Source organism: Anastrepha obliqua, chromosome 1 (assembly GCF_027943255.1).
Source record: "Anastrepha obliqua isolate idAnaObli1 chromosome 1, idAnaObli1_1.0, whole genome shotgun sequence".
NCBI classification, from domain to species: domain Eukaryota; kingdom Metazoa; phylum Arthropoda; class Insecta; order Diptera; family Tephritidae; genus Anastrepha; species Anastrepha obliqua.
In genome coordinates, this window is record NC_072892.1 from 139580869 (window position 1) to 139604726 (window position 23858).

A 23858-nucleotide genomic window follows, 5' to 3' on the forward strand; every position below is an offset into this window, starting at 1 on the left:
CAGCGCTCGACCGCAAGGAATAGAGTCGTCACGATTGACGATCTATAATTAAGGGTGGTTAAGTTTCAAGGCCCGGTGTTGATTTTGAATAAAGTACAATTTTTTTAAGAAATTATTAATATTTGTCTTTATTACGATAATATTGGTATGGCTCAATTACGTATGGAACAAAATATTAGCCAAATGGCCCACCACCAGCCCACCATCCGATGATCCAAATTTTCGATGACGCTGAGACATAATTGAGGTTCTATGCCGTTAATGTGCCGAAGTATCTCATCATTTAGCTCTTGAATTGTTGCTGGCTTATCGACGTACACCTTTTCTTTCAAATAACTCAAAAGAAAGAAGTCCAACGGTGTCAAATCACGTGATCTCTACGGCCAATTGACATCGCCGCGACGTGAGACTATTGGGGCATCAAATTTTTCGCGCAAAATAGCCGTTTCGTTAGCTGTGTGACAAGTGCCACCGTCCTGTTGAAACCACATATCGTCCACATCCATATCTTCTAATTCGCGCCATAAAAAGTTCGCTATTATCTCACGATAACTGCCTGACCGGCCTCATTTTGGAAAAAATACGGCCCAATGATGCCGCCGGCCCATAAACCGCACCAAACAGTCACTCTTTGTGGGTGCATTGGTTTTTCGGCAATCACTCTTGGATTATCATTCGCCCAAATGCGGCAATTCTGCTTATTGACGAATCCACTGAGGTGAAAATATGCCTGATCACTGAAGATGATTTTCTTCGAAAATTGGTTATTCACTGTTGCCATTTCCTGCCACCATTCTGACCACTGACGACGCTTGAAATGGTCAAGAGGCTTTAGTTCTTGGGTCAATTGCACTTTGTAAGCGTGTAAATGCAAGTCTTTATGCATAATGTTCGTCAACCACGAGCGTGTGGTTCACATTCAACATCGGCGCTTAAATTTAACCACCCTTTATAATATAAGAAATACTTAAATTTACGTTCTAAAATTTTTTTGACATATTCTTAAAGGATTATATTAACATTTTATGAAAACAAAAAAAAATTTTTTTCGAAATTTTACAGGTATCTGTCCCCTCAAAGCAATTTATTGGAAAAGTAATGCATTTTTTTATTACGTATTATGTGTACAGTTGCGTGCACCTACTTAGCAACGCATTCTGCTTTATGAAAAAAAAAACAATTTATTCTTCAACAAATATCATGCAAATTAAAGCTTTCAACTTTGTATACGAGTGTGGTTTGAAAAGTCCAAGCCAAAAAGATGGCACTACTAGCACGTTGAGAGGTTTTGTTTGGTTTGTAGCACCTCTTGGAAGCTCTCACACCAAGTTTCAGCCAGATCGGTATATTTTCTTTGTGTTTGGCTAGTCGAGGGATTTTCCTTTTTCATCACGACAAAGCATCAGCTTTCGCCGCAGGAGTCGTAGTAGCAAAACTAATAGAAATTGGGTTCCAACTAGTTTCACATTCCCCCTATTCCCCAGACTTGACTCTCTCGGTTCATTTGGACTTCTATTTGTTGTTGAAGGAATAACTGGCGGGAAATAGATTTTATTCAAAATAGGAGGTGATTACCGAAACGAATAGCTATTTTTTAGAATTCGACAAATGCTATAATTCGGAAGGGATCAACAAACTAGAACAGCGTCAAACGAAGTTTATAAGCCTAAAATAAGACTCCTGCGAAAAAAAGAAAGTTTACCCTTTTATTTTTGCATGGACTTTTCAAACGACCAACTTAAGATTTATAAAAAAAAACTAGCTGTACCCGACGCGCGTTGCTGCGCCAGTAACTAAAATAAATTTAAGAAAAATAACTTAAAAAAAAAATCAGTACACAAATATTCAAATCATTCTAAACAATTTTAATAATTTTGTTTATTACGAATAAATCAGAAGGTTTTCCGACACGTGAGCAAGCCACATACAGCTGCCCATGTGAGACGCATGGATTCTCCAAATTTAATCCACGCACTGGTAACGATTGCCCTTGAGCTTTGTTAATAGTCATTGCGAAAGCGATTCGCACCGGGAACTGTAAACGTTTGAATTCGGATGGCATATCTGTCGGGATCATTCGGATACGTGGTAACAGTACGTCTTCACCTTTGAATTTTCCAGTCAAAATTGTTGCCTCGATAACATTGTTCATCATCATAACATTGTTCATCATTTTCTTCACTGAGAGTCTGGTTCCGTTGCAAAGACATGATGGATGTATGTTTCGAAGCAGAATGATGAGTAACACAATTTTATGACAATCGGTTGAACGGAGTAGAAGTTCTTACTCTGCAGCGCCACCTGGTGACGAGTGGCAGCAATGAGCTATTCTACAAACCTTCCCCGTGGAAAAATACATATTTATACCAATTTTTATAATAATCGGTTCAGTAGTTTTTGAGTGCATCGATGACATACAGGTTAGGTTAGGTTGGTATGGTTGCCCAAGGAATGAGCACACTTGGACGAGGAAAATCGGACTCGTCCTTTGTAATACCATAAGAGAGAGGAAGACCGATGGGATGCGGAAAGAGGGCGGGGAGAGGTGGTGCTGGGATGGTTAGGAGAGTGGGTTAGAGTGTATGGACTGCGAACGATGACTGTGCTGCGTTTGCGTCAACCGCTTTGTGCTACTGATGAAATTCATCAGATTTCTAATGTCAACGCCTGCTATATCAGCAGGCGTAGCAAAAAAGTAAGAGCCAAGATGCCTGGATCTTAGCCCGCCAGAACAGGGCAGCTAAGGAGTAGGTGCTGAGATGATTCCACCTCGCCCTCCATACATCCATCGCAAAAGGGACTTGAGGTAATTCCAAGCTTCACAGCATGCATTCCTCGCGCATAGTGACCTCTGAGAAAACCCACGAGATTTCAGAGCTGATATTTTGTCAACCTCAGAAGCTCGCCCGAGCGCTTCCGGTCCACACGTGGCCAGAAGGATTTCGCGACCTCACAAGCTTGTGTACCTGCCCAACGCTCGCTGAGTTGGTGCGATGCCCATCTTTCCAGGAGCAGACCACAGGTAGTCAGGGGGATCCAAATTCTCTCCTTTCGCAGGGAGATCACCTCACATGTCCCTTGTGTGGCCAGCTCATCCGCCTCGCCGTTTCCCGTAATGTCGCTGTGACCAGGAACCCAGATGAGGCTAATATCAAAGAATTAGGACGCAGTCGAAAGTGAGGTCAGGCGTTCCCTGACCACTTTCGAGTGCACCGTCACCGTGAGGTTGAGCTTATAGCCCGAGCCCCTCCATTTTCCATTGCCTGGCAAATCAAGCGAATTCAGGAATTCAGTTGGAGTTGACAACCTCGTCTTGATTCTCCACAGTATCGGTTTCACTGGGTATTCCATGCTGACTGGTGAAGTTTATGGTATTGACAACGATGTTTTTGGCTGCTAATATAGCACGCGTACAGAGCCATTGATGGTTTTTGTAGTTTTGTGCAATGTTCATGTTTTGCACTAATTCGTGATTTTACAGAAGTTTGCTGGCAGGGTGATACATTGTGTGCATTCATCAATTTCCATTCACCCATTTCCAATATAAAATAATTGTTTTGCAAAATTTCCAGCCGATGCATCCCGTTGTAGTTGTACACGCATCTTAGTTTTCAAAGTCAATTTCTGTAAATGACGCCATAGAACTGATGATTTAAGACATGCATTAAGTTCATCAGTGGGTGTTGAAGGTGGTATAATGGTCAGTGTTTGTCGAAAATCACCAGACAATAAAATGAGTGCGCCACCGAAGATCCGTCTGATTCCTCTCAAATCTCGCAGTGTACGATCAAGCGCTTCCAATGCTTTCTTGTGAGACATTGTACATTCGTCCCATATGACAATTTGACACGTTTGGAGTTCTTTCCCATTCCAGAGATTTTTGCTGATGTTGCATGTTGGTGCCTCAGTGTTTTGCAAATTCAACGGCAGTTTCAATGCTGAATGCACTGTTCAGCCACCCATTTATATATGCATATCTTCGACTTCCTCAAGTATTTTGTTGCAGATGCAAGTGGAGTTTTTGGATTTTTAGGGTGTGTACAAAGGAGCACTGCTTCAAATCGTTTTTCATACAGAGAACTTAAAAATTTCTAAATTTCTCTCAAACAAATTGCGGCACGCATATTGCGAAATGATTACGCCTATTTAGCAGCATTAACATTTTTCTATAACAGAACTTTAACTTTGAATGCTGCCCGTTACGCGTCCATTATCCGGACTTTACAAATTTCATGCGGGCGCTCTTGTTTTTCAGACTAATGAACGGCATCTACCCGTCGAAGTAACATTTTTTCCTCACATTTCGAGCTGTTTCAACACAAATCACTTAATTCGTACTTTCCATAAAAATTTTATGATTTATGAAGATTTTTTTACTTCATTTAAAAACATGCCTTCTTCGCGAACATTAAGTGCCTTTCTTTGGTCTAGGCGGCTTTTATTCGTAATCAAAGATCAACTTAGGACAATTGAGTTTTGGTATCGATGTCATAACCATATACCCATGAGTCGTCAACAGTTATGGCCTTTTTAAGCAAATGTCGATCATCGTTGACATCATTCAACAATTCCTGCTCATGCGACGATGTTTTTGGTCAAAATTCAGCAATTTTAGAACGAGTTTCGCTGCCACACATTTCATGCCCAACATTTCCGAAATGATTGCATGTCATGAGCCAACCGATAAGCCGACAATCTCAGCAACTTCTCTATTCTTCTCTACTCTTCGACGAATTCCCATAACATTTTTCTTCACTTTCTCAAGATTTTCATCGGTTGTTGATGTGCTGGGGCATCCAGAGCGAGCGTCGTTATTCACATCTTCTCGACCTTCTGTGAAAAGCTTGTAAACATTTTTTTGACTCAGACTACTCTCACCGTATGCCACTGTCAACATTTCACCGTATGCCACTGTCAAAATTTTACGCAAATTCTTAGATTAATTTTTCTCGATAGCAAAAATTGGCCGAACTCGCAAATTACTTGACTTATTTATTCCTCTCACAAACAAACTAAATGGCAATGCTAAAACCGTGAACATATCTTCGAGACGAGTATACCAACATAAAAAAAATTATCGAAAGTACTATTGAACTGTAGAAGGAGTTCTGTATATTAATTTGCCGATTTCTCTGAAAGTGTGTCCCTTCTCATACAATTTAACAATCATTCCGCGTTCCTTTCTATTTTCCTGTGTTCAGAACGGAGCCATTGCGCAATAACTACAATTTTCAGAAAAAGAATTTTTTCTTTTGGGTGATGGATGAATGGATGATGCAAAGTTACACAGTTTTGAAAAGTGGAACAAGTATTGCCTCCCACCTCATTTCGATCTGACAAAAATATTATTGAGCTGGGATGAAAATTACCCCTCTTTTTTATATAAGTATGTTAAGCCGCCGGAGCCGAATGGGTTGGTGCGTGATTACCATTTGCAATTCTCAGAGAGAACGTCGGTTCGAATCTCGGTGAAACACCAAAATTAAGAAAAACAATTTTTCTAATAGCGGTCGCCCCTCGGCAGGCAATGGCAAACCTCCGAGTGCCATGAAAAATCTCCTCATAAAAATATTTGCCATTCGGAGTCGGCTTGAAACTGTAGGTCCCTCTATTAGTGGAACAACATCAAGACGCACACCACAAATAGGAGGAGCTCGGCCAAACACCCAAAAAGGGTGTTCGCGCCAATTATATATATATATATATATGTTAAGCCTAAGCCGTCTTCCGCTCGCCTGATGACACGAGCTATAACGCTGATTGTCTGTGAATTTATTGCATTCCAAAAATTAACGGCAAGTCCGAATTTAACTTGGCTAAAATATGCGCGGTTCGGACCAAATTTAACACTTCCGTATTTGCTTTTATTAAGTTAAACATTTTTGATATTCAATATAATTTCGTTTTTCTCTACTTTAAGGAAAATCCCCAAGCTGTGATGGCCTGCATGCGCTCCGTTGATGCGAAAACGATTTCAGTGCAGCAGTGGAACTCCTATTCGGGCATTTTAAGTTTCCCTTCGGCGCCGACCATAGATGGCGTGTTTTTGCCCGACGATCCCTTGAAAATGATGGAGACTGCAGATTTACGCGGCTATGACATACTGATGGGAAATGTCAGAGACGAAGGTGAGCAATTTTCTTTCTTTCATTGCATCCTCTGCCATTATTTTACTTGCTATAATAAATAATAAAATAAAATAAAAAAAAAATAATTAAAAGTGAAAATAAAACATCATAATTTAAGCGTCAAGCTAAAGCTCGATAGTGGGAAGCTCGACAGTGAGCGCATAAAATCGTGAAATAATTGAGTGAAGAAACACTACGAAAATACGGCACTACTTTAATAACCGCTTAGCGTGTAATTTGCCATTATAAAACTTAACGATTTCGAACGCTGCCGGGGCATGTCCTTGCACCTCATTTTATGCAGCTCGATGACACTGGGCGTACGAGTGGCATATTGGCGGCGGCTGCTGCTAATGGTGGCCTCAGCAACACAGGATAATAAAAATTAAATGAAATTGTCTGCTTTAATGTCGCGAAGTACTTAAGTAACTCGCTGGGAGCCGAGAAAGGCAGGCAAATAGAGGACATAAAATTGAAGATAAAATGGAAGAGTAATGGCTTAAATAAATACGTACAGCATCTTTTGTTGACTTACTTTTCCATAGTAGGAGAATTGAGAAAAAAAACTTAGCAAAAACTACAATAAAAATGGTAGCGCAAAAAGGATGACAAAAGCCCAACTAATAAAGCCACCGACTTCCCTACTGCATATCCGCGCCATAAATGCGTGGCGCAAAAAAGTGTCAAGTGACAAAGAACGCGTCATGCCCCAATGGAGTTGGAGTGGGTGTTGGTGTTGCTACGATGTGTGGCAGCTGGTAGTACAAAGTGCACTCACACACACTTCTAGCATCGACATCCACACACTCGCCCACAAACAGTGGCGGCAATCAGCTTCCTGCCGCATGCACTTCATTCGCTTCAGACGCGCGCGACACAGTTGCCAACTGCTAACTGCTAACTGCCAGTTGCAAGTGGCAAGCTTCCACAAACCTTATACACAGTTATATATTTTTTAGCTGCTGCTCCATTTTCCAAAATTACTTTGTTTCCCATTTGAACGAAGCAAGAGTGGTGGCGGCAAAGTGGGTGAAGTGTGCTTGTGTGAAAAAAAAAAACAAAAACAAACACAAAAAGAAAAGAAAAATCGGTAGTTGGAGAAGTAAGGTTGGCAGAGAGGAAGAAAATAAGGATATTGTTAAAACTAGATGCAATGCATTGTTGTACATTTTGCTCTGACGTCAGAGTTGCCCCAGAAAAATGATGCGGCACTGAGTGGTGCACTTTTAAGTCAAAGCCGAATTGCAAAATAAGAAAAAAGGGGGAGTGGAAGTACATAATAAAAAATAGGCTATAAAATGAGCTTGCCGCTGATGGCTTCGCTGCTTGACTGGTTGATAAGCTAACGTGGCAGCCGCATTATTTTTGTCCCATATACATATACAGGGTTACCGGGAGAGTCGTCCTAGATATTTAAGTAGATTATTATTTAGGTCACTTCTGCTTAATTTGGTTGCATGCCATGATGCCAAAAACTGAACCGTTCTCGAGATGTTCCTTTTTAGATATTATGAAATATTTTTTTGTTTTTTGGTTGATTGCCCACTTTTTTTAATGTTCATGGTTCAAGGACCCGTTTTTTTAAGTTTGTGAGTTAGTGAAAACCATCAAAAATTGTATACATTTTCATTTCTACGAAAAACGTGGCACTTCCAGGCTTATTTTTTTATTTTAATTTTCATAGGCGCTGTGATAGCGAGTTATCCTCAAGTGGGCTGTGCGTTTTTATTTCCATCACCTTTCACTGCACAACTACCGTCAAGCAATACTTCGCGGAGAGGAAAGGTGATTAATCGCCGTTGTTCTGCCTCAGTCCTTCCAGACGCCTCATCTCTTTGATAGTGTCGGCCACTAAGTCGCATGCCGCATTCCACATTTCCTTCGGGCATAGCATTTGATGCACGAATGTTTCCGGTGAGGAGGCACTCCAAAAGCTCTGTGGAGTTTTTTTTTGCAGAAAGGAAGCGCGAGCATGTGAAGACTATGTGGTAAAAATCCTCTATAAAGTTTTAGTCGCAGTAGTCGCGATATAGATTGCCGTTGAACCATCCATGATGTGAAAATTCTTCAATGTTGCGCTCAACCCTATAAAAAAGCATACTTTTTGCCTACTCAGAAAAGAGCCCTATGTTCCACTTGGGAACTTGAGGAGTTGATGATGAGAAGGAAGCACAAAACAGTGTAGCCGATCTATGTGCATGCAAATGTTAACGTTTTGAGTAGTCCGTTGATTTTCAGCGCAACCAACTTGCTGCGCATTCTTTTCGTTTTCATTGGGGGCGATTTTTATGCGGCGGGTCCCTAACTCAGCGCACAACCAGCTAGCCTGAGTTGCTTCGCCTTCATGCATTAGCTCGCTTGCGAACGGGTGTTCGTAAGCTACCCAGAGGATTCTTGGGTGAAGCCCGAAAATAGTGAGCTGCTTTGACCGCAGCAAAAGAACCGTGCTTGCCACTCCCAAGTGTATAGCGATCAGGGACTTGCCCCACTTGTGCGGAGTTCTACATATGAAACCATCCTCCAAGAGACTTCGTTTATCGAGGAATCAACAGAACACCGATAACAATGTCAACCTTGAAATCCAACGGAGAATTTCTTTTGCCAACAAGTGCTACTTTGGACTAAGTAGGCAATTGAAAGGCAGAAAAGCTACTGTTTGTCCTCTCTCGACGAATAAAACTAACACTTTATAAGGCTCTCATCATGCCCGTCCTAACATATGGCGCAGGAGGCTGTCATTAAGGTGATCGTTGGAGTGTTTGAGAGAAAGATTTTGGAGTTTTGCACGCACGAGTATGGCAGGTGATTGAGCAATGAGCTGTATGAGCTTTACGGTGACTTAGACATAGCGCAGCGAATAAAGATCCAGCGGCTACGCTGGCTGGGTCATGTCGTCCGAATGGATACAAACGGCGCGGCTTTGAAAATATTCGATACGGCACGAGCTGCTGATAGCAGAGGAAGAGCAAGTCCTACTCTGCGTTGAAAAGATCAGGTGGACAAGGATTTGGTGTGTCCAAATGGTACGAGAAAGAAATGAGTCTTGGCCACAATCGCGTAAGCCGTTATCGCGCCAATCAGGAGGAAGAAGAACCCCCTGTGCAAAGCTTCTTAAGAAAGAACATTTGCTTCCTTTGCCTTCGTAGAGTGTGACGTCATTAGAATCGAATTTTTGCGTCATACTACACTTATGAATGGAAGCCGAAAGAGTAGTCATTGCTTTGCAATTGGCCACATTTTTTTCCCTGAAACTTTCCTACTTCACATCATTAAAAGAATAAATTTGTGTGGAAACTATTCTGCAACTTATTTCAGAAACTAGTATGTCTTTTTAGCTGTCCAAACGGGAAACCCTATATGTTAAAGTGCACATTTTTGCTCATATACTACCCCTTGCCACTCACATCTGCCCTTGCGCCGCTGCGCTCCCTCTGCTTGAGCATCAATGCTGCAGTTTTTAAGCAGCTCACATTTTTTATGTTTAAATGCGACTTTTTTCCGTAGTTTATGGCAAGCGCGCACAATACAAAAAAATGTTGTTCATGCACGATAAGCGAGTGTGAGGGAGAGAGTGAGGGGAAGGCTGCAGTAAAATGAAATCAGTTGATATATTGGCGTACTACTCACTTCGGTAAAACAAAATTTCATCCGGAAAACATATGCGGCCAAGTACCACTAACTTGCACACACATACACACATACATATATATGAACATGTCGGAGTGAGTAAGTAATAGGAATTGCACGCTCCGCTGTGTAATAAATGCACACATCAAAATAGCAACCAGTTGTGATATTTCACATTTGGCAGCAATATTTTGCTCTGGCGGGTATTTTTCATCTAAAATTCCAAACTTTGTTATGTCAGCGCAGCAATTTTTACTTTGCGTTTTTGCAGTGCATTGAGTCCAAATAACTAAATGGACTGGTCACTGCATTTTTCACTAAACATTTTAGCTGTGCACACAGTGTGCAGCACAAGTATACGTACGTTTTTGTAAGTGAGCCCATTTGAAAATGTTGGGAAATAGTTATTCGAATTTATTTGACTTTTTCCTCCTACTTTTTGTTCTTTTGGCAATAAATAGTTGAATGCGATAAAGTAACCGTAATCCATGTGTGTAGAAGGATATTTATGATGCAAAAATTTCTGCACTGCAGCCAGCCATTCAATTCTATTATTATTTTGCATATTGGAAAAACTACTTTCCGGCTAATTTTTCTATGGCAGTGAATGTTGGGAAGAGGGGGAAAAAGGAAATATTAAAAGTTGAGAATTTCTATAATTTATATGATACTGGCAGCTAGATTGGCATGCATATATGGATTTCCATTACTGTAAATACATAAATATAGCGGCGGAGGATGTAATTCTCTACTACTCAACTGAAATGTAGTAAAAATGTAAAATTGAAAAGAGAAAAAAATATTTATGAAAAATAGAAAATATTTTATACTAGCTTTAACACGCGTAGGAGTAATTTTGAAGGATTTAGGATATGTATATAAAAGAATTACAAACAATAATTTCATAGAAAATAATTTTGTATTAATAACCATAATATATATTACAATACCCGGCATACGTTGCTATGCCTCGTTGAATAAAATCGAAACAACCAATCAGAAAAATTTCAAGCAAAATTATTTTTATTAATTTTCTATCTCAAACCGTTTTTGAACTTTGCATTTGGGTCATAGTTGAACAGCTTATGCGGATTATGAAGTCTAGAGTGTGCTATAAATAGTGGGAAATAGGAAAAACTAAGATTTTTTAGATTAAATTAAGCAAATATTCGATTACACAGTCCTGCGTGGGTGAGTTTCTAGAATGGCTGTACTTGTTTCTTGTAGTTTTTTATGCGCTGAAAACGAATCTGACCTTCAAAATGCTCCATCACGTCAGGATTTTTGGTAAATGAAGCCTAAAAGATCAAAAAATGGCCATTTTAGCCATTTTTGATAATTTTTTTTGGGATAGAAAATTTTTTTTTTCAATTTTCGATGAAAAGGTCGCATAGTACAACTCTTTAGCTTTAAAACCCATTTTTTTAAATTATTGTACGATTTTTTAAAAAAAAGTTATGACATTTTGAAATTAACAGTTTCAGTTACGTATACGTTGGGTATAACGTCTATTGGCGTAACTGAAACTGTTAATTTCAAAATGTCATAACTTTTTTTTAAAAATCGTACAATAATTTAAAAAAATGGGTTTTAAAGCTAAAGAGTTGTACTATGCGACCTTTTCGTCGAAAATTGAAAAAAAAAATTTTCTATGCCAAAAAAAATTATCAAAAATGGCTAAAATGGCCATTTTTTGATCTTTTAGGCTTCATTTACCAAAAATCCTGACGTGATGGAGCATTTTGAAGGTCAGATCCGTTTTCAGCGCATAAAAAACTACAAGAAACAAGTACAGCCATTCTAAAAACTGAAAAAAGTTAAATTTCGCAGGCCTGTGTTATTAGTGACGAATGAGAGTGGTGGCTGTGGGAAGGAAGTTCCATCATAAAAACGTGCCTATAACCTTCATTGGGTGAAAATTTAAATGTATAACAATTTTTACGTCATTTGGTGTTGTCGTTTCGTAGTGATGCGCGGACAACGTAGACACATTCACCTTTGTATAGGGTGGGTCATATAAAATTTACTTTTTGAATCGGCTATAAAAAAAACTAATCAATACTTTTTCAAACTTTTTTTTTTATTTTGAAGATTGAACATAGTCATTTATGAATGAAAAGTAATATCGTTCAAATGACTGCCACGACTGGCTTTACAGTAGGCCATTCGATCAACCCAATTTTTAAGCACATTTTCGATTGTTTGGGCTCCAATTTCATGAATGGCAACTTCGATTTCGTGTTTTAAAGCATCAATCGTCTCTGGATGGTTCGCATAGTATTTTTCCTTAACGGCTCCCCACAAAAAATAGTCCAACGGGCTTAAATCACAGCTCCGAGGCGGCCAATTGATATCGAAATTTCGGTTGATTATTCGGTTTTCCAAAACGGTAGCCAAAAGTTTGAGTGTAACATTGGCGGTGTGACAAATTGCACCGTCCTATTGAAACCAAATGTCGTCCATGCCATCCTCTTCAATTTTTGGAAACAACTCGTTGAGCATGTCACGGTAACGCTCGCCATTTACTGTAACCGCGGCTCCTCGCTCATTTTCGAAAAAAATGTCCCGATGATGCCGCCAGACCAAAAACCTCACCAAACAGTGACTCTACAGTAACGTATGGATTTTGAGCCCCAAATCCGACAATTTTACTTATTGACGTATCCACCGATGTGAAAATTAGAAACGAAAAAGAAGACTCTCCACTTTGGAAATAGGTTTTCAATATTTCCTAATTTTGTTCAATCGTATAGCGTCCCATTTCGTAAATGTCAAACCTTTAAGTAAATTATGAACACATTTGACATTTCATTTGTGTTACCATTCTCAAAAAATGGCCCACCCTGTAGTATAGATGTATCAAAAAAAAATGGAATAAGACTTAGCCCTCTCGACTTTTTTTGGTGTGATACAATGCTGCATTGTAACTCTAAAATGCATAGCCAATCCATTACTGTAACAACGTATGTAGAGAGTCCAGATAAGAGCGATAAAAGAAATTTAAATAGGAGTATAACGGCTGATACTCGCTTTACTTTGCAGCTACTTTCATGCCATTATGTATGAAATAGCATATCATTCAAATGATTTTTCATTTCCATATATAATTGAGACGAATTTCTTTTGTTTTAATTAGCACACGCACATCAAACGTGATACGATGCTCATAAAAAGGCAAATCCTACAGAATATTCGGACAATTGTACAATATATCATTGGTACTCGTAGTTTCAACAATTGCTGAAACATAAACAGTGCAGGAACTAGCATTGCTATTTGGTTACCCTTTGCCTGTACATAACTTTTGAAGTGTGAACTGAATATTTCCTTTCGTATTCGTATTCATATTCATATTCATATTCATATTCATATTCATATTCATATTCATATTCATATTCATATTCATATTCATATTCATATTCATATTCATATTCATATTCATATTCATATTCATATTCATATTCATATTCATATTCATATTCATATTCATATTCATATTCATATTCATATTCATATTCATATTCATATTCATATTCATATTCATATTCATATTCATATTCATATTCATATTCATATTCATATTCATATTCATATTCATATTCATATTCATATTCATATTCATATTCATATTCATATTCATATTCATATGCATATCCATACTCATATTCACATTCATATTCATATTCATATTCATATTCATATTCATATTCATATTCATATTCATATTCATATTCATATTCATATTCATATTCATATTCATATTCATATTCATATTCATATTCATATTCATATTCATATTCATATTCATATTCATATTCATATTCATATTCATATTCATATTCATATTCATATTCATATTCATATTCATATTCATATTCATATTCATATTCATATTCATATTCATATTCATATGCATATCCATACTCATATTCACATTCATATTCATATTCATATTCATATTCATATTCATATTCATATTCATATTCATATTCATATTCATATTCATATTCATATTCATATTCATATTCATATTCATATTCATATTCATATTCATATTCATATTCATATTCATATTCATATTCATATTCATATTCATATTCATATTCATATTCATATTCATATTCATATTCATATTCATATTCATATTCATATTCATATTCATATTCATATTCATATTCATATTCATATTCATATTCATATTCATATTCATATTCATATTCATATTCATATTCATATTCATATTCATATTCATATTCATATTCATATTCATATTCATATTCATATTCATATTCATATTCATATTCATATTCATATTCATATTCATATTCATATTCATGTTCATATTCATACTCATATTCATATTCATATTCATATTCATATTCATATTCATATTCATATTCATATGCATATCCATACTCATATTCACATTCATATTCATATTCATATTCATATTCATATTCATATTCATATTCATATTCATATTCATATTCATATTCATATTCATATTCATATTCATATTCATATTCATATTCATATTCATATTCATATTCATATTCATATTCATATTCATATTCATATTCATATTCATATTCATATTCATATTCATATTCATATTCATATTCATATTCATATTCATATTCATATTCATATGCATATCCATACTCATATTCATATTCATATTCATATTCATACTCATATTCATATTCATATTCATACTCATATTCATATTCATATTCATATTCATATTCATATTCATATTCATATTCGTACTCCATTAAGTTTATATATGTATCTCTTGCTGGCTAATGTATGTATATGGCCAATTAACAACATTTCGTTACTTTTGGAAAAAGTGAAAGAAGTAAGGAAAAATAAATGAAGTTTAATTGGATGCATATTAACGAATCATATTAACGAATAGGTTTGAAAATGAACGAACTTCAATAACAGAATACATAGTAAAAATCTTGATGCCTATTCCGATGCTACTCGATAACGGTTGTCGGTTTGGGTCAAAGCTAGAAATTTCCTCAGTTCTTCCAATTCTTTGTGAATTTCCGTAAGTGCGACCAGAGCTTCCTGACTTTGGTCCCTCCATGGTATTTTAGTAATAATTCTACGAATCTGCCTTGACGCAAGTGAATCGCCTTGTCCAAAACTTATACATATTTATACCACATTTTCCTGACGTTATGTTCAGATTGTGCCAGCGCCGGTCGTCATACGTCAATACTCCAATTTATCAATCCCAGAGCTGAGCAGAGTCTATATACGAGCACTAATTATGAGAGATCTGCATTGCTTAACATGAAACTATTTGGTCGTGAAAGATGCCAGAGCCAAAAACAAGTGGATTGGAGAGTAGAAGCTCTTGGAGCTTCAATCTGTTCACGTTAACGAGTGAGTTTAGCACCCAAACGCGGGTTGATCTGGTCTCGAAGTTGAGTTGTATTGCCATCTAGGGCCAAGTCTTAAGCGCGGTAAAAGTTTCAGATAGAACTCGAAACCTACAAAGGTGGTAAGTGCGTGCATTCCGCATTCCAATTGGTACTAAAAATTTTTACATTTGCAATAATATGGCGCGCTTTGTTCTTGAGCACGATGGAGTAAGGCCTACGTCGGCGTCGGTATTGTTGTTGTTGTATAGAGCGGTGAAATCAGCAGCAGTCCTTGTAAATCTCATCTAAAGATAGACTCAGGCATCTGGCTGTTTCGATAGGGTGCGCTCAATGGGAGTGAGATGTGATATAACCTACTCATATTACGGAAATGTGAAGAAATGGTTATTATATGTCAAAGTCAATTCTGTATTGGAGGCGTTTAACCAGATACAGTAGCCAGAACATAATTTTACCAGAGTGATGCGTGGACAAGTGATACTTTGGACTAAGTAAGCAATTGAAAGTAAAGTCCTCTCTCGACGAATAAAACTAACACTCTACAAGGTTCTCATCAAATTCGTCCCAACGTACGGCGCAGAAGCTTGGACGATGAGAACATCCGATCAAGCGACGCTTAGAAGGTTTCAGAGAAAGATTACGCGGAAAATTTTCGATGGAAAGAGAGAAATGACTGAAGCTCTTTGTTAAACTCGGCCAAAATCGCGTAAGCGCTTATCGCGCCAATCAAGAAGAAGAATACTGCGAATCGCACCAGGCAGCAAAAGCTTTTCGTCAGGGTTGTGATTGTGAAAATTCGGGCAGGTGGTAATAAACTGTATGTAAATGTCGTTTGAGACCTGTTGGGCATTCCAACGGCAGCCAGTTTTCGGCGCCGTAACCACTCGTGCTCTTTTCCGGGCAATGCTCTGTGCTTTGTTCAATGATTCCTGAAGACTCTGTTACACACTATGCTTCAAAAGGCCGCAGCTTTCGGTAATAGCGAATATTTTTGCCTGGAAAACATACACAAAATCGTCTCTACCCCAGAGGTAAACAAATATTTCCTCTAGGAAAGTGGCGATTTTCTAGGCCCCATGGCATGAAACTTTGCCAGAACAGACTTTAAATGAGGGGAAAAAGTCATGTGTATAGTTAAAAAGTACTGTACTATATGACAAAACACAATAAGTTACCTTCCTCTTTCTCTGTTGAAAAGAAAATTTTGGAAAATGTAGTTTGAAATTTGTTCCGCTATGAAAGTAAACCGCCGCAGCCGAGTCTCCGCGCATGAACATCAAATAATAGAAAGAAAGAAAGTTTTTCTAATAGCGGCCACCCCTCGGCAGGCAAAGGCAAGCCTCCGAGTGTATTTCTGCTATGAAAAAGCTCCTCGTAAAAAATATCTGCCGTTCGGCTTAAAACTGTAGATCCTTCCATTTGTTGAACAAAATCAAGGCGCCCACCACAAATAGTAGGAGGAGTTTGGCCGTACACCTTATATATAGAAGTGAAGGTACCAATTGTATATTTTTATTATTTATTTATTTTTATGAAATTAAGAAGTTTTGGTTGCTGATATAAAAAATTAATTGTGGTTTCCTTATAAGCATATTATTCTGAGTTTTGGTTGAACATAGAACATCCCCAAAGGTTAATCAACTTAACTCCGTGCCTCAAAATTGAAAAATTTGCACACTCATGCTTCTGATAATAAGAGGGACGGCGTCATAAAGCATACATTTTCATTCGTTTCTTTTGCATTCTTCTTCAACATTTACACAAAAGCTTATTCGTGGCGCTAAGCGGTCCACTGCTTACTTGACAGCACTACTGCCTTTTCCGCTACGTATACCAGAATTAGTGCTCGTATAACAGAATTTCTTCGTTTTTTCTTAGCTTTTTCTTCGCTACATTTTTATGCGGGTATTTGTATGCATGTACGTATATGTGTGCAAGTATGTGTGTGTGCATGTACATTTGTTGGTATATGCAAGTGTTTTTCACCTTGTCTCAGTGAAAGTTCTCACCTCGCCGTTTGCTACTCACTAACATATACATCGATACGGCCAACTTAACTCAACTCAGCTTAGCTCAGATCAGCCCTGCTTTACTCTGCAGCCACTAATTCGCCTCATTGTCTTCGGTTGGTGAGGTTACCACTGCTAATGCTGCTGATGCTGCTGCCGCTGTTGCTCTCTTACGTTTTGTAAAGCAGCTGGCTGTTGAAGTGCTTGTTGTCATTCTCATAGTTGTAGTTGTTGTTGGAGTTGTTTTGGCTTTGTTGCTTTCATTTTGTTTTGCCGTTTTTCTTTTCAAATTTGTTTATTTTGGTGATACGATGCGTGAGTCTTCGCTCGGCACTTGACGCTCAGTCAACAAAGTATACACCTGGCTGCCTAGCTGGATAAGTCGTAGTGTTTGTGCTTTTACGGTTGTGCTTGTATAAGCCTTGGTATGTGTGTAAGTGTGTATGTGTATGTATGTGTGTGTCACCTGCTCGCGCTATTGGGACTTTGTATTCTATTTGTCTATGCCAGGTTTTTATGTTGTTTTGCCCTTTCACTTGGCAAGCGCGTGCCTATGTATTTGTGAGTTCAAGGTCATTTACCATTTACAACAATACAAACAATAGCGCCACTTGGTAAAGTAAGCGAGTAAACAGCTGGCGGCGACAACGAATAAATAAAATTGTAATGTAAAAAAAAAAATTGTGAGGCTGCGCAAAGAATATCTGAAGTATGAAATACAAAATTGTATTTAATTTTTTATATTTCTATTCGTCCTTTGTTTTTGAAATCCACTGTGTTTTTGTTTGTCGCTAAAATGACTTTGACTCTTATGCTTTTTTTGCTGCCCTTGCGTCTTTCCCCCCGCCTAAGTATACCAACAGTACAATTGAAATCTCATTTCATGCCATAATTTTATTTTGATGTACTCTAGGCCAACATTTACTATGGTTGTTGACTCTTATTACACCTCTACTTATTGCTAAATTTTTTTGTTACGTTTTGCGCTGAGCTTTTATTTTCTTTTTAGTTGAGAAAATATTTGCACGGGCATTAAATGTTTGAAGCTGCGTGTTTGAGTTTCAGAAACACGATTTTCTTTCTTCTCCAAAAAACAAAACACAAGCTAAGGAATCTTAAAATTGTATATTTATACAACAGTGTGAAGGACCCACCCGAGTATTTCGATGGTGAAATGGTTGATGTACCAGTTCGGCTCTCTCCAAGTAGCACTAAAGCGCCGTTTTGATAACATTTTGATACTTCTAACGGGCAGATATCTACAGCCAACCAAAGCTTCTGAAGTAACAGAGAAGGTTGATCGTATTTAGGTTGGCGCAGTGCCCAGGCTGTCGAAGAAAGGAGCAGTGTCGTCTATCTGCCAAATCCAGAAATTTACAAAGAAAGAGCGCAACAGTCTCCCTCTCTGAAAGGTTCCCACAGCTTCTGCAATGGGGATGAAATGGTAACCGTAGCTTTTCCGCATTTGTGCCGATCGTCCAATTACCGGTAAATACAGCTACGAGTTTGGAAATATAGTAGCGTGGACTCTGCAGGACTTACTGAGTCCTCTGTCCATTGTACTCGTGTCAAAAGGGTTTCGAAAAAGCACAGGAAGATATGGAACTCCATATTTTCTGTACTTTCCTGAGAAATAAGTTGTGCAATTCCCCTTTAACAACAGTCAGGACGCTGCCGATGTCGAGTGAAAGGGCTCTGAAACCAATTCAGTCCTGTTCCTGGTAAGCTCGCACGTAAATTAATTTCCTATCCGAGCTTCTTCCCATATTTGTGGTGTGCGTCTTGATGTTGCTCCACAAATGGAGGGACTTACAATTTTATGCCGCGTCCGAATGCCAGTTGATTTTCAATGAGAAGTTTTTTCATGGCAAAAATACACCCGAAAGTTTTCCATTGCACACCGAGTATCGACGGCACAGCCGGAGTTTCGAACCCATGCAATACCGAATGATAATCACGCAGCAAACGATTCGGCTACGACGGCTTATTACTGGCTTATGCTAAAGAAATTCACATTAACGTTGAAGCAAATATAGTGGAAATGGTGCTGAGCGCGTTAACAATATCAGCCTTTGAAATCTCACGGAGAATCACAAATAAAAAACACCGGTTTTCTTTCAAATTCTGCAGCTTATGCAGCGACATACTTAGTCCTGAATAATCCCATGGTGATACCGCTGGAGATCGTCTTTTACACTCCTGAGTCATCTTTGACTCAACCTGTAGATTTAATGAATTTTGTTCTAAAGGTTCGTTCGGACAATACAAAATACAAGTTTACCATAAATGCTCCGATGGGCTGATTAATTTTACGCCACCATTAGTGTTCGTCAATATACTGCCCAGTGAGCCTATGACCTTAGCTGACCCTGTGACAGAAGCAAAGATAGCTTTGGAGTGTTTTAAAAGATTTACGGAGCATTAACGATGACAAATACTACTAACTAGAGAAAGAAGAGCAATATGAAAAGAAAGACTTAGGCTTGAATATATTCTTCGATAACGATTGTCATAGAAAAGGCCTCCACTGGACCACAAAAGTTGGTAAAAGTTTAGGTCATACTTTATTAGATATTCATTACATGAAAAAAGGTTCATCAGTGGTCGATATAATTTAATAATTTTTAGATAGATTTTAGATAGATGTAAAATATTTCACTCACTTACTTCAATGGTGCCATAACTAAAACAATCGAGATGTAGAGAAAAACCACATCGATATTGATATCGATGGTCGCCGTCATAGCCGAATGGGCTGGTGCGTGAATACCACTCGGAATTCAGAGATAACGTAGGTTCGTATCTCGAAGAAACACCACATTTCTGTGGGTATCTCGCGAGGTCTTTAAACTGTATATGTCGAAGCAGCCTCCTCGAAGCTGGGACGCACTGCGTCGCAAAGGTATTTCATCGAATATCATCAAATTAAACCAAGCTCAGTATGCTCGTACAAATTTAGAGTTCAACATAATGGCAGCCTATTTTTAACGCTTGATTGTAGATCAATTATCCGGCAAGGGTATCTAATCTCCCCGCTGTTTTTTCTTATAGTCCTAGACGTCGTTCTTGCTTGGCGGCAATATAGCCGATGACATTCAGTCAAGAATCGCAAAAGTCCCTTGGCTCGTTTGCGCAACTTAACAAAGTCTGGAATTGCTCAACGATTTCCACTCTACTAAGCTCGGAGTTCTTAATTCTAACGCAAATCGGTTCTGCTGTATGGCTGCGAAAAATGGTTGATGACAGACTTACTCGCCAAAAAATTACAAGTTTTTATCAACAAGTGCCTACGGCGGATTCTGCGCAACTGGTGGCTCAGAATAATCTCCAATGCAGATCTGTGGGTACAAACCAAGCAACTACCTATCCAGGCTGAAATAAAACGTAGAAAGTGGAAATGGATCGGGCATAACTACACGAAAGAGCACAACTGAAATGTGCAGACAAGCGCTAGAGTGGAAAGCGCAAGGTAGAAGACGGCACGGTCGGTGTAGGGGAACATGGAAGAAAGCGCTTGAAAAGTAGACAAGTGCTGGCAGCAAGCCATTAAAGGGAATTAAAGTCAATGCGAAGGGCCGTACGCGAGGGAAAGGTTTTGTAGCGGTCCCATTCGGACATTAGGAATTGATGATGATGTTGCTCTTTCTCTAAGTAAAAGTAAACATATTTTCCTCTAATGAGATTTTGCTAGATAGAAATTATAGATATCGGCATGAATTGTTTACACAGGATAAGAGTGAAGCAGGTGGTAATTTCTGCATACTTACATAGTTTTTTTTAATTATTTTATTTATTTTTTTTTTTTTATTTTTATTTTTATTTTTTTATTTTATTTTATTTTATTTTATTTTACTTTATTTTATTTTATTTTATTTTATTTTATTTTATTTTATTTTATTTTATTTTATTTTATTTTATTTTATTTTATTTTATTTTATTTTATTTTATTTTATTTTATTTTATTTTATTTTATTTTATTTTATTTTATTTTATTTTATTTTATTTTATTTTATTTTATTTTATTTTATTTTATTTTATTTTATTTTATTTTATTTTATTTTATTTTATTTTATTTTATTTTATTTTATTTTATTTTATTTTATTTTATTTTATTTTATTTTATTTTATTTTATTTTATTTTATTTTATTTTATTTTATTTTATTTTATTTTATTTTATTTTATTTTATTTTATTTTATTTTATTTTATTTTATTTTATTTTATTTTATTTTATTTTATTTTATTTTATTTTATTTTATTTTATTTTATTTTATTTTATTTTATTTTGTTTTATTTTATTTTATTTTATTTTATTTTATTTTATTTTATTTTATTTTATTTTATTTTATTTTGTTTTATTTTATTTTATTTTATTTTATTTTATTTTATTTTATTTTATTTTATTTTATTTTATTTTATTTTATTTTATTTTATTTTATTTTATTTTATTTTATTTTATTTTATTTTATTTTATTTTATTTTATTTTATTTTATTTTATTTTATTTTATTTTATTTTATTTTATTTTATTTTATTTTATTTTATTTTATTTTATTTTATTTTAATATATTTTATTTTATTTTAATTTATTTTATTTTATTTTATTTTATTTTATTTTATTTTATTTTATTTTATTTTATTTTATTTTATTTTATTTTATTTTATTTTATTTTATTTTATTTTATTTTATTTTATTTTATTTTATTTTATTTTATTTTATTTTATTTTATTTTATTTTATTTTATTTTATTTTATTTTATTTTATTTTATTTTATTTTATTTTATTTTATTTTATTTTATTTTATTTTATTTTATTTTATTTTATTTTATTTTATTTTATTTTATTTTATTTTATTTTATTTTATTTTATTTTATTCTATTTTATTTTATTTTATTTTATTTTATTTTATTTTATTTTATTTTATTTTATTTTACCTTTTCTTAATTTATTTATTTTATAGAAGAGAAATGAGCGATTTGTTTCGCATTCAGCATTTAAAAAATAAATAAAAAAATTCTTAAATTTACACATTTCTCTGCAACTCTCCAAGCGCGCTATAATCTCATTTGCCGCATAGGAATGCCGCTTGCTTAGTTTCCATTTTATGTTTCCTTCTGTTCACTTTTATGTCGCAAAGCTGTTTCACGTACACACACACAAACATACGTACATCAATTACCGGTGTACATTTTAATGGAATATCTGTGTGTTTATACATATACCTGCTGTCATTTACGCTGTGGTAATTTGTATAAAATATTCAGCTACCAACCCATTTTTCTGGCCACTTGCGAGTTTCAGGCTGTGAGTACCCGCACTAGTTACATACCTACTTCTACACGTAGGGCCATGCCTTGCTCAACGGTCTGCCAAATAACTCATTCGTGCCAACTGTGTGATTTACACTTCCGCTTGAACGCGCGAAAGCCACGCGGCTGTGGTGGTGCTTACATACGCAGCACTGTGCGTTTGTATGTATGCGTGCGTGTGTGTGCATGTTGCGTATTCGCAGCGTAGGACATTTATTATGCCGTATTGTTGTAGAAAAAAAACAGTATATCTATATATATGCGTGGTAATTGTAGGTCAAGTTCGTGAGAGTACAACGCGCAATGTGTGTGGGCATTAGAAAATTGTTTGCCCTTATTTTTGTTATTGTAAAGTTGGTAATTTAAAGGTAATACTTTTATTGAGTGAGTTGAACTTTCAATAATTAATGGAAATATAAATAGGAGTGGTATTCACATCGCACCTGTTACTTTGGTAATTCGTTTCTGGGTATTTCGGTAAAATTGTGAAAACTGTGAAAAAGCGCTCCTCTTTATTAAGTTTCAGTATAATCAAAAGAGGTTCAGACAACTCATAACCCTCTTTAAGCACAAACTAAGCATGCTAACGGCCATTCTTTACAACAGATTACTTGGCCACCTGCACAGGATTGCGATATTGGCCACTGACTCGTGTCGTTTTTGCGTCCATTGCTCCATTGTGACAAAATAGCACGAAGAAGGTTTACACATCTCGTCCGGATGCGGCTGAAAGAAAAGCGCATATGCTTAACTCAAATCAGTTCTATCTGAAGTTTCCCAAGGAAGCTGGCTTTGAATGAATTATTGTGATGAGTACAGGTCATAAAAGACCTCGAAATGGTCGTATACATTCATTAATTAATTTCGCTAGTCTGGTCAATCGCTTTACAAGTGATTCGGTTTTATTGAAAATAAGGTGGGAAAATCAGAAATCAAGAACTTTTGTACGTGTGGTTGCAAATGCTGTAATTGAGATTTCGTTTTTTTTTGTTATATGCCTTTTCTTAAAAACTTGTTTAGGTAGGTAGGTAGGTAAAATGGTTGAAGTGCAGCTGGAACTCATCAAGTAGCACTAAAGCGCCGTTTTGATAAAATTATGAGACCTCCAACAGGCAGATATCTACAGCCAACCAGAGCTGTTAATATAATGGAGAAGATTGATTGGATTTAGGTTGGCGCACTGCCCACTCCTCAGTGACCTCAGTCTTCTAGCTGCCAAACCCGGACATTTACAGAGAAAATGCTCTACAGTCTCCTTCTCTGAAAAGTCCCCACAGATTCTGGAATGGGGGTTAAATGGTAACCCTAGCTTTTTCGCATTTGTGCCGATCGTCCAGTGACCGGTAAACACAGCTACGGGCTTGGAAATTGAATGGCGGGGAGTCCA

At 36.6% G+C, this 23858-nt stretch overlaps 1 protein-coding gene across 1 annotated transcript in view; it reads left to right on the top strand.

The window, feature by feature from the left end:
* LOC129236327 (acetylcholinesterase) overlaps positions 1–23858 on the top strand; it is a 255679-nt gene that overhangs the window by 69533 nt on the left and 162288 nt on the right. Inside the window, exon 5 of the mRNA XM_054870657.1 lies at positions 5921–6128. Within this exon, the coding sequence (XP_054726632.1) occupies positions 5921–6128 (208 nt within the window). The remainder of the gene's footprint in view (positions 1–5920; positions 6129–23858) is intronic.